Consider the following 12,519-nt stretch of genomic DNA (forward strand, 5'->3'; position numbering starts at 1 on the left):
TATAAGAAGAACACTGATAACACACTGATGTTTGTAGCTGTTGCTAAGATCTCAAGGAATTTTTCAGCTTCCCATGTTTTGCCAGTGTGCAGTTGCTCAACAAGCTGGGAGGGAGCATGGCAGGAGCAACAGACCCACAACTCCTAGGTTAGGATTTGAGCTTAGTTTTACGATTGAGGCCCAAATTGGCCAAGAGAATATTCCATATCCTACAACATCATGGCCAATATATAGATGAGGGTCCTCTGGGAAGCTGGCACTCTCTTTGGGGCTCATTCTCTCTTTGAGGTTTGATGTTTTGGGATCTGTCTTCTTCGGCATCACTAGACAGAGACAGGACAGGTGTTGGTCAGCAGATGGTGAGATCGTGAGCAATTGCACTGCCCATCACTTGTTTGTCTATGTCATTATAATTTTTATTATTATTGTATCATTATTTTTTTCTTTTATTTCAGTTCTTAAATTGTTCTTATCTCAGCCCATGAGTCTCCTTCCGTTTTCCCCTTTGATTCTCTTCCCCATCCCCTGAGGGTGGGGGAGGATGAGCAAGCTGCTGCCCGCTGTTTAGTTGCCGGACGGCTTAAACCAGAGCATTTATATACCTAAAATTCTGCCAGCTTCACTCCTTAGAAGGTGCACAAGGTTTTTTTGAGTTAACCCTCCCAGCAAATAGATGCCTATACTAAAAAAGTAAGCAAATATCAATACCCAATTCTTTTTGCAAAACCTGTCAAGAGATTTCATTGCATTGCATTGCATTGCATTGCATTGCAGGCTAGCCATTACCATGCCCAGAACATTCCTCTGAATGCCTAGCTAGAGTAGGAGAGTCTCTGTCAGTGGAACTATATCCGTGAGTATTTTGGGAGAGCCCTCAACTGGGAAAAGAGGAGGGTTTTTGGAAGAGGCTTTTTTCTGTTACACCACGTGTCTGAAATACATGATGGGCTGCCATACGGGGAGAGGAAAGGAAAAAAGAGATTTTGCCAGAACAATCAGAAGTTAGATGCAAAAAAATCCTTGTAGAACAGGCCAGGTCAGAGTGCTTTATGGAACTGTATAAAATGTGATTGTCATCTTCTCTGTGTGTGTCTTCATTCCTCTTTTCCTAGAGGAAAAAAAGCCAACAGGTTTCTTGTATTAGATGTGCGGCATCTTTTTTTTATATAGCAAACTCCTGCACATCTTTGCGTAAACAGCAGGTAAAAAATCTTTGTATAGTTATTGATTCTTCTAGGAAGTAATTCAGTTTCAGATTAGAATCATAGAATCATAGAACAGTTAGGGTTGGAATGGACCTCAAAGATCATCTAGTTCCAACCCCCCTGCCATGGGCAGGGAAATCCTCCTCTACACCAGGCTGCCCAAAGCCTCATCCAATCTGGCCTTGAACACTTCCAGGGATGGGGCATCCACAACTTCTCTGGGCAACCTGTTCCACTGCCTCACCACCCTCTGAGTGAAAAATTTCTTCCTTCTATCTAATCTAAATCTGCCCTCTTTCAGTTTAAAGCCATTTCCCCTTGTCCTGTCACTACATGCCCTTGTAAAAAGTCCCTCCCCAGCTTTCCTGTAGGCCCCCTGTAAGTACTGGAAGGCTACTAGAAAGCCTCCTTGGAGCCTTCTGTTCTCCAGGCTGAACAGTCCCAACTCTCTCAGCCTGTCTTCATAGGAGAGGTGTTCCAGCCCTCGGATCATCTTTGTGGCCCTCCTCTGGACCCACTCCAGCAGCTCCATGTCCTTCTTGTGTTGGGGACTCCAGAGCTGAACACAGTATTCCAGGTGGGGTCTCACGAGAGCAGAGTAGAGGGGCAGAATCACTTCCCTCGACCTGCTGGCCACGCTTCTTTGGATGCAGCCCAGGATACGGTTGGCTTTCTGGGCTGCAAGCCCACATTGCCGGCTCATGTTGAGCTTCTCAAGAAAGCATCTAAGAAAGAGGCTTCTAAGAAAGTTCATTAGCCTCTAAGAAAGTTCTATGTTCTTGTATCAGCATTTAACAAGAGTCTTCTTAAAATTCAGAAAAACTACAGCCACCACCATCCCTTCACCCACTGTGATTCATCTGTTCTGACAAGCTTTACCTTCCTCAGTGGCTGCAGAAGAAAACGTCAAAATGCTCTGTAACAGGTGCGGAAGATGGAAAATCTTCATTTACTTTATATTACTATGCCAGCCATTCGCTACAACCTTTCAGCCCTGCCGTTCAGCCAGTTTTTCACCCAGTGCATCATAAACCTTCAGGACCGCAAAGCCATCACAGATATTATACATTTTAATTTTATTCAGGGAAGTCTTAAAAAAAGGTTCACACGAGTCATGTGTCATGGTTTGAGGGGGGTGGGGTGGGGAGTGGGTTCTGGTGGCAGGAGAGGGGCTTTGCTCCCTGTGTCCTCCCTGGTTTTGGAACCGGGTCAGACCTGGTTCTGGCCACCAGATCGGACTCCCATTCCCCTCGGGGTTGAGCCAATCGGTGCCTCTGCGAATTGCCCTGTTTAAGTCAGGACAAAGGAACCGGAAAAGGTGCTTCGCCCAGGAGCGAGGAGAGAAGGGAGGAGGGCACTGCCCCCGCTCCCTGGCTCCCGGCCGGGCGGCGTTTCATGTAGAAATGATTGTCAGGGTGCAACAAGGCACTTTCCAATGACTTTCTCTACAAAGTCAGGAACATCTAAGAGGTATGAGAAATTAGAACAACGGAGAAATAGAAGAAATTATGACAGAGGTGAGATATCACAAGTTCTAACAATTACTATTAAAAAGTTGGAGAGAATGTATGTATCCTTCGTGTCTTTAAAATCACCTCTTTAATACAAATATATCTGAAAATTACTGAGTAAATACATGATCTGAAGTTAGAATACAAATACAATGACATGCTTAAAGACACGTTCCAATACTAGACTGAAGTGAATCAGGCTCTTCAACTATACTTGGATTCTGATAAGCTTCACCTTCCTCAGTGGCTGGAGAAGAAAATGTAAAAATACTCTGTTAAAGGTGTTAGAAATGTTAAAATACTACACCAGCCATTCATAAAATTACAAAGGTTTTTTTTTGCTTGATAAGAATTGATGAAAAGATCCAGTTCTTAATCTTCCCTTAATTAAATCTTATTAAAAATATATATTTTTTTTAAAGGAGGAAAAGAACTGTACAATACCTCCTCTAAAAATAGATTTAGCATTTTTCCTCGCGGAAATATCCCAAGTTGTCTCTACAGCGCAGCAGCAATGCCTGTGCTCCCTCTTCTGGCTCTGCAGCAGCATTGTCCATGGCAAATCCTGACCACGCTGCCGCCGGGGCTGAGGTCTGCGCACCGCAGAGAGAACAGGAACGGGAAGCACCGCACTGTGCCAGCTTCCCGACAGGGAAAAATTAAAAGTTGCTTCAAGTGGAAATTAAATCGGTTGAAAAAATACTTTATTTCCAAGCTTCCTTAAAGATTTTTTCCAAGATCTGACAGTTGAAAAATATACAAATGCCTTGCACAGCAGCTCTTTTTCAATATTTGTAATATTGCAGTAATTTTTAATAGTCCAACCACTTATAGAAATCTGGATCTCTGTGGTGGGCAATCTGAAAACGTTAAAATAATAGTTTATCTAATAAATTGTTCGCAAAGAAGATTTAAATGACCTTTTTAATTGTCTAATTGTAAATCGAACAACTCCCTCAAAAGAAACAGTACTGGAAATAAAAAATAGATAGCCTCATCCTCTTCGGAACGATTTATTTGTATATTTCTATAGGAAGAACTCACACAACCAAGACTTCACAGCTACACCTTTCGTGATTCCGAACACAGTAGTCTATAGTGAAGAACAGATAGTGTAAACAATGCAACTTTCACCCCAAATATGGCAGGAGGTATCCTTTAAAATTCTTTGACAGTGCTTCTAGTATGTTCAACACGGAACTCTTACGTCTCTAGTACGAGGCCATCCTTGCTGGCTTAGTCACGTGGCTTGTCAGAGCAGTGTTCAACAATGGCTGGCATTCAGTTTTAACTGCAAAGACTGTTTATTTGTAATTAAAACTAAATTAGTGGTTTCAAGATAAATGGATCAAGTACATTCCGCCACTGCAGACTGTTCTTGCGTGGTCAGCGTGGTCAGCAGGTCGAGAGAGGTGAATCTCCCCCTCTACTCTGCTCTTGTGAGACCCCACCTAGAATACTGCATCCAGTTCTGGTGTCCCCACCGTAAGAGAGACATAGATCTGTTGAAGCGTGTTCGGAGGAGTGCCACAAAGATGATCCAGGGGCTGGAGCACCTCTGCTACGAGGACAGATTGCGGGAGCTGGGATTGTTCAGCCTTGAAAAGAGAAGACTTCGGGGGGACCTAATAGCTGCCTTCCAATACCTGAAGGGAACCTACGGGAAGGCTGGGGAGGGACTTTTTACAAGAGTGTCCACTGATAGGACAATGGGAAATGGGTTTAAGTTGAAGGAGAACAGATTTGGATTAGATCTTCGGGAGAAATTCTTCAGTACGAGGGTGGTATGACTTGGGAATAAATTGTCCAGAGAAGTTGTGGATGCCCCCTCCTTGGAGGTGTTCAAGGCCAAGTTGGACAGAGCCTTGATCTAGTTGCGAGGTGTCCCTGCCCATGACAGGGAGGTTGGATTAGATGATCTCTAAGGTCCCTTCCAGCCTATGCCATTCTATGATTCTATGATTATTTTCATTTACTACAAGTTCAATTATGATCTTAGATAGCTGAGCCATCTCAGAGGCAAAAGAGGTTCATCCCATGGCTCAGGAATGCCTTATCTCCAGCATGGTGTATCCTCCACAAGCGCTGGCATGGAAAAATAATTTTTCTCTACACTTGTTGAGTTTAACAGGAAGGCGAGCTGGGCATAAGGGGTAGCAGGAAGGGCAAAATCAAGATCCTGCTTGCTTCCTCCTATGGTTTGTGTATGAGTAACACCTGGAACAGAAAGGATACTTTTGTCTTCTATTTCTGCGTGAGATTTGCACAGCAAAATACACTGGGTAGCACCAACTCAAAATGTCCCACTCCAGGAGTCAACAGTCCACATGCTGTGCAAAGTGGCCCAAAACTGTAGGCTTATGGCCAAAAATGGGGCAGAGCATTAGCTGGTGTATAGGACGCACAGTAGACGGGAGTTTGGAAATAATATTTGGGATGGACCTACTTAATTACTAGGAATCCAGCCTCTCTTCCCTAGCAGTAAACTGCACACGCTGCATGTGCTTCATGACACAAAAGCTGAGACCGCAGCATCGTCATCGGTGTCACAGCTGCCTCCAGCCTCAGCCAGGCTCATGGAGCCACCGCGTCCCTGCAAGGCACCAGGGCCTCGCATCCACCTCTGTCACAGCAGCGTTTTGCCCGAGGGAATTGAGGAACATTGGGCGGCCACCTGCCCCATGCGAAGGCACAAATCCAGGTGTGGCTCTGCCCCGTAATCGTTTGCTCGCGCAGACCAGTATGACACAGTTAGTAGTTGCTGACTGCACTAAAAAGGTTTCTGGAAGATGAAGCTCTGCTGGTGGGTGTCACAGGGACAGAGTTAGGAGTTAATGTCTTTCCTTTCCTGCTCCACCACAGTTTCAGAAGAAGAGGAGGTATTAATTACACCCTGGGCCCTTTCCCAGTCATCCTTCCCATAGGCATCAGCAGAGCCTAAGCTTAATTTTGCTGCTATTGGCAAAGCGGAGCAATCCTGCCCCTGCGTTAGCACAAGCTAATGAGCAAGTACACAACAAGCTGTCCCCGCATTAGTCCAAGCTAATGATGTTCCACAACACGAGCATCTTGTATTACAAAACTGACCTATTTTATTTTTTAAAACACAAGGCCATTTGGAGATACACAATATAGACTTAGCATAGTGTGACTTCAGAAGCGTGATACAAGTTGTTAAATATCCGCTACTGATAATGTCTCTATATTTAAACAATAATAAAAAACACTGAGTTTGATTTGACTTTCAACTCTAACAACTTGTTCTGACCTTGGCTTTCAAGAAAACCTGTTGAATAACTGCTATGTCAGTTCAGAAAAGCGACGCTCTATTCTGTGACTTGCAATCTCAGGCTAAATGCTACACGCACCAGCTACAAATACTTCAAACACCTGTGGCTCTTGGACACTCTGCCAAAAGCCTTTCATAGAATCGTGGGATGGTGGAGGTTGGAAGAGACCTCTGGAGGTCATCTGGTGGTACACTGGAAGGACATGGCACCCTTGATCTCCAGATCATCCACTCCGATACATCTGAGGCCTGTAATGCTTCAATGCTTTTTCTGGGAGACACTAGAAGCCCCATGTCTGGAACTGGTGCATTACATCTGCTATGCAAAACCAGAATCACATTTAACAGTAGTAGAAAACCTACAATCAAAGACGAATGCTTAAATCCAATTGCAAGTGCAATTGCATTTTCCTAAATAGAAAGATGAAGTGTTAGAAGGATAGACTGAAGAATTTCATAATGCCATAGACCAGTCTGGCAGCTGCAAAAAAAATTTAAACTCACTTAAAACAAAAAAATAAACACACACAAATAAAAAAAGAAGAAGAATTAACGAAGGTACAATAAGTTTGGCAAATGGATATGCTCAAAAGTTATTCACTTCTACAACTACTTTTCTCATATTAAAAAATTAAAGGAATAAATCTGAGTTAAAAAGAGATCTATGGACGTCTAAGAAAGCATCAGCTTTCAAAGAAAAACCTCTAACACTTAAAAGTCGCAGTTTGACACATTGACAAAGATTACTTATGAGCACAAGTCCAATGGCTTTGGAGAGGAGTCAGTGGAAATAAAATCCCAGAAACTGAACGAAGGATTGATGTCTCTGTCTCGGCTGGCAACATTCAGCTCTCATATGAGTAGGTGAAAAAATAAAAATGTAAATAAATACAACCCATTATTTTTAGGCAACAAAGGTCACTAAATCGAGTTAGGTAAGACTACTGCAAACTAAGTGCACACCAAACCCATAACTTCAGGAGTTATTATATATGAAAACATCTATGCTACTCAGAAGAATTTAACATTTGTATAAGCCAAAAGGGCTGTTAGGAATCTGTAATTCTGATGCATGAATAAATAAGGGAATTAGATTTGTATTACTTTATTATCAGAACAATCTATTTGTATTTTAAGATTATTGAAGCTAAAATGCACTTTTTATATTAATCCACAGAATATACATGTCTGTTTTTGTATTTTTGAGATTTCTATTACTTAGTACCTATTAATGTTTGGTATCCATAGATCATACACACGATATAGAATATCACTATCATTTAGCAACAGGAACTGATTTTTTAAACGCTCAAACCTAAGGAGAGCATGTTCAATTCTTCCTTTGCTGCTTTCCATTTTTTTTCAAAGATTCATTTTCTCCTTGTTATCTTCTTCAGGGCTTTAATTGTACAGGTAGGGATGAAATTTAGGGTATGTTTTACTTTTCCTTGGACAGCTTAGGAATTTTACACTGAACAGCTATAGGATAAATAGAAACTCATTTGTCTCACGGAAAAATGACATTGTAGAAGTTAATTACTTTGACTCTTTGCACAGATTGTCTATTATGTCACATTAAACAAAACATGATCTTCAGGATTTTTTTCAGTTAAAGTACTGATTTCACGTGTGAATAAAGTTTGATTTAAGTAAAGACTATTCCTTATTTTGTGCTTTAAAATTGTCATTAAGAACCAAAAGATGTTGTGTCTTAAACAGAAGCGACCTTATGGATAGTAGCTGCTTTATATTTCAGAGGAAATGGTTTCCTTCAATCTAATAAGTAGTTTTACTTTGTACTCCTCTAATTCTTGCCATGAAATGAAATGAAAATTGCTCAAAAGATGCTACAGAACATTGCAGTCACTTCTGATGACATGGGATCTAAATCTTTATATGGCCTTAAGATTTCAAGTCTGCGAACTCTGGAATTGGGTCAGCAGCTTTGATTTATTCATTTACTTATTTATTAATTATAGATACTCCAAATATCACCACAGAAGTGTGATAACAGCATACTCATTAACACAGTAATGTTTAAAAATTACCACATGAAGACAAGTCTTATGCAGCGCATAAAATGCATTTGTGAAATCGTTTTGGTGATCACAAATTTCATTTACTTATAGCTCTGTGCTTCTGAATGGCTGGAAAGCAGTTAAGAAAATGAAATGTCAAACATAGAGAAGTTGCTATCATGATTATATCCATAATTTTCTGTGTGGAAGCCTTAGAGACTGTGTGTTCTTGCTGGCCATTGTACATTCAAGGACCAAAGGTAGTTACAAAGATGAGAGTGAAGCGGACAGACACAGTGCTTGCCTGAATTATTTCCACTAGACACTGGCTTTTGCAAAGGATTAAGGACCAGATCCAAAACCAAATTTAGATTCTTCTCACAATGCCTAATTTCTATGTGCCTGTCCGTTCAAAGACCTATCAGAATCCCAAGCTTACTGAGCCTTTTTACATGTTCAGGAGGAGCTGGCTTACAAGATGGTGACTGTGAGCCAAGGACTTTTTACATGGCTACAGAGCAGCCTCCAGAGAATTTCAGGCTCTGGTGATTTCCCGTCTACTGACTGGATGTGCTGTTCACTCTCCACTATGCGAGGAAACCAAAATATATCTTGTAACGGAGTAGTCCCCACTGAAGTACCTACCAGGCTGGCAGTTTATTTGGTTGGCTTGCTACTCCAGTTTTCAACAAACTTTCAAGAATGATAATCAAGCTACAGATAATCGAGTGCAGGCAGCCTTAGCCTCCGCCAGCTCTTATTTAGCCGTCTCAGATACTGGATTTTTTAGCAGCCTCTCTGCTGAGGTCAAGTGCTTCTCAGTGGCATGGAAAATTGTAAATAAGGGTCGTAATTGCCAATGACCCTTGCTCTGTTACAGATGCAGCAAAATTGAGCTTTTTGAAACAAAGCAAGTACTAGAGGTTCGTAGTGGGTTCCCATGGGCAGGATGAAACTGAGATTGGATCTCGAAGGCTCCTTCTGCTGTTATCCTGACTCCACATGACAAAAGTAGGACTTCAGGATGCTCATAAATTGAGAAGCCAGCCAAGACCACGGTTGCCATCTAATCTAATTCAATTACCTGAAGTTCCTCTCCATCTGAGAAAACCAGGCAGGCAGCTCGAGAGTCCTCTGCTCTGCCTCGAGAAAGGCAGAGCAAACTATTTCCTTGAAATACTTGCTTTTGTTTGACTCTGCAAAACGCCTCGTTCAGCAGCGCAGGTGAGAAGCCTGTCTTTCAGAAGCCCTCTGAACTGACTGAGGTACATTCACCGTGGACGTTTCCTTTCAGAGCTTGGTCAACCCAGGGTACTGGCAAAAGCATCAGCATACGTTAATTTTTCTTGGTGCCCACCCTGCACTGGTGGGCACCAGCTTTTGGGGGACCAGTCCATGCACCTTTGCTGCCGTTGCCTCTAGGAGTGACTGAGCAGCCCCGTGGGCTCAGCTCCTCCATCGGGTCCATGTTCCGAGGCCTGAACACCACAGAACCACCACACGCAGGTCAGTGTCGGCACCCGCCGACCCTCAGCAGCGCCCCATCCCGCCCCACCCCACACAGGCCTGGAGTCGGGAAGACGTGGGACTCCGCTGCCAACTTCCATGCTTTCAGAGAAATATTTTATTCCGGCCTTTTTTTTTTAAAAAAAAATTATTTTTTTCTGTCAGTTGCAAACGTTTATGGGAGTCCCCACCCCCATAAAGCACTCGCTTTGCCTCCCGTTCCGCTTCTCCACGGCGCGTGTCCTTATCACAGCACTCTCCCCACTACCCGGGAGGCCGAGAGACCTCTCTCCCCTCACGGAGGGCGGCAACAGGTCTCTACCACCCTCCACCACCCAGGTTACGCCAACGGCAACCGCACTCCACACCCCAGCACCACCGTTCCCGCGTCCTCTCCCCGCCCAGCCCCGTCCCGCCTCCCGGCAGCCCCCGCGCACCGCCCGCCCTCGCGAGATTCTTATTCTCGCGACAACGGGGCGCCGCCATCTTACCTGCTCGTTCGCTCGCACCGTCTGCCTCTGCGGCTGAGGGGAGAACGGGGGGCGGTGCGTTTCCGAGCCGCCTTCGGGGCCCACCGCTCGTCGGGCCCGTTGGATGCGCTGCCCTCCGCCCGCTGCTGAGGCGGGGGGAAACTGCGGAGCGGCCGGTACCGCGCTTCCCCGGGCGAGGAGCGGCGAGAGCGGGGCCCTCGGGGAGCAGCCGCCGCTCGGCTGGTTCCGCCCCCTTCGTGGCGCTGGGCCTCCGGCCCCTGCCAGGCGGCCTCTGCCGAACCGGGAGGCGGCTGCGGCCTCGGCGAGTGGGGGCAGGCGCGGCGGGAGCCGGGGTGCCGGCCGGCGGGGCGGCGCGGACCCCGCCGCCGTTGTTGCTGCTGCTGCCGGGGAGGCGGGGGGCCCGGGCCGCTCTGGATGGTGGTTAAAATGATCATAGAAAACTTCGAGGCGCTGAAATCCTGGCTCAGCAAAACCTTGGAGCCCATGTGAGTAGCCGTGACCCATCCTCTTTCCCTCTCCCCCTCCGAAATAAACCTTCCCTTGGAAAAGGCGGGGATCCTCAGGGGAGGGAAACGCAGTGCCGGAGAGGCTGGTGAGGGCATCCCGGGAGATGCCCTCGCAGTGCCCTTCTCCTGGGGTGCCCTCTTCTGTGGGGGCCCCGCGGGGCTACGTCGTTCCCCCGCTCTCCCGGCGCCGTCCTCGGCTGCGAGGTAGGACCGTCTTTCTCTAGAGGATGCAGCTTCCCCCCCTAGCGACCGCGTTCGTCTTTCCCTTTGTAGCCCAGGGTAAGCGGGAGATAACGCGTCTGCATGTGCAGCTCACTGTTGCCTGCTCTCAGCCCCTGTAGAGGCCAGATTAATAACCATGGCCTGCCGCCCTGTCCAGTGACCTTCTCCCCGACAGCTCAGGTACCACTGGGACGTTTTCCGGGATCCTGGGATCTTCCCAGTAGCGTTTCCCATGGACTCGTCGCACATCGTCCTCAGCTGTTTTTTTTTGATATTTGACGGTCTCTTGTTTTCCTCCCGCTGAATAAAAACTGCATCAATAGAGTGCTCGGGAATAGGAGCCGCAGAGAATAATTTGTCTTTTTGTGAATACCTGTTTGGCCTCTAAGGGTAACATTCGTGTGAGTAGTTTGGGGCTCTTCTGCAAATAGTCCATGTCTTCCTTCTCTGAATGATGTTTTAGTGGAACTGAGACGTGAACTTGGTTTTCAAGGTTTCGTCTTCTGGAGGGATGGTGTCTATAAACGTTTTAAATGAAAGCATGCACTTGATTTGTCATTCTGAAACACCATTTTAACATGTCTGAATTAGATTGCTGGGGCTTGATTTGAGTCAGTAGAACTAGAACTTATAAATTAATTCTGTTAATAACTTTTATTCTGAGGTGTTCAGCCACTATCAGTTTTACTCCAATGCTATCAAATGGGAAAAAAAAAGTCTGCTTTATGGCCTCTGTAGCCATTATTTAAGTATATATATTTACATGTATAGTTTGTACAGCTTATGCTGAAGTAACTTGAAGAAGTTATAAAATGCTGGGACGTCTTTAGGAGAGCTTCACTTGTGTTTTGGCGTGGGGGTGTGTGGTGTTCTTTTTTTTCCATAGGGCCTAATCCAAACCACGTGTAAGTAGATGAGTCTTGAACTTAATTTCAGTGGACTTTGAATTAGGCCTGCAGCAAATAAGGCTGAGTGCCTTTATATAAAAGGTTTGATCATTAAGACTGTGGTAGGATTTTATTTTTTTTTATTTGCAAAAGAAAAAGCATCATCTTCTTTTAAAGGTGTAGTTTTCAGAAGGTGAATTAATCTTCCTCTTGGGCCAATGTAGTGTAATATTAGAATAACAGAGCACATTGATAAGGTAACACTAGAATAACAGGGCATATTGTGTTCTGTAGTAATAGATGCAGTTAGTCCTCTGGTGCAGAATGCTCCCTCTTAGGCTCTGGATGCTTGCTTTCATTAATAGTCTGTTAATGACAATCAGCAGTTTGAGATCAGTATTTGGAGTGTGCTAGTCAAGAGGCTTGGAACAGACAATATTTAACTTCGGAGAATTTTGTCATTTCCAAAATACGTGGTGATAATTTGATAAATCGTACTTACCTCTCAGTTGGTCAGCAGCTGGAGATTGACTATGTTAGCTTTGAACAGTTTATTGGGAGCGTTTTTATATTCTGTGAAATCTGAAACTGGAAGTCCACTAGTGGCTGACTTAAAAATCCCTTTATTGAATTAATACATTAGGTTCTTTAGATTTTGCAGATCTGTATCCAACATATATTTATACAGTTTTTCTACTCTTTCTTGATTGTTATGCATGAGGAGCTGAAGTTTAACTTTCACCAGTGAATAATAAAAGTTTCCTATTCACAACATAAGAAGTGTTGAAAGTTTGCCAGATACTATTTAGCTGGAGGTCAGTATCGTTCTTCAGTCTCTCTCCTCAAGCATCTTTATTAGTGATGCAGAGCAGTAACTTCTTATT

General features: G+C 44.4%; 1 protein-coding gene across 10 annotated transcripts in view; it reads left to right on the plus strand.

Annotated features, from left to right (window-relative positions):
- The first annotated feature begins 10,419 nt into the window (after positions 1-10,419).
- RBM26 (RNA binding motif protein 26) overlaps positions 10,420-12,519 on the plus strand; it is a 60,153-nt gene continuing 58,053 nt past the window's right edge. For all 10 annotated transcript variants that reach the window (XR_015222534.1, XM_086620094.1, XM_086620103.1 and 7 more), the window contains exon 1: positions 10,420-10,505. Coding sequence is in view for 9 of the 10 variants with exons in the window: in XM_086620094.1 (XP_086476220.1) it covers positions 10,435-10,505 (71 nt within the window). In the remaining variant the exon portion in view is untranslated. The remainder of the gene's footprint in view (positions 10,506-12,519) is intronic.

Source organism: Tauraco erythrolophus, chromosome 1 (genome assembly GCF_009769465.1).
Source record: "Tauraco erythrolophus isolate bTauEry1 chromosome 1, bTauEry1.pri, whole genome shotgun sequence".
Taxonomy (NCBI): Eukaryota; Metazoa; Chordata; class Aves; order Musophagiformes; family Musophagidae; genus Tauraco; species Tauraco erythrolophus.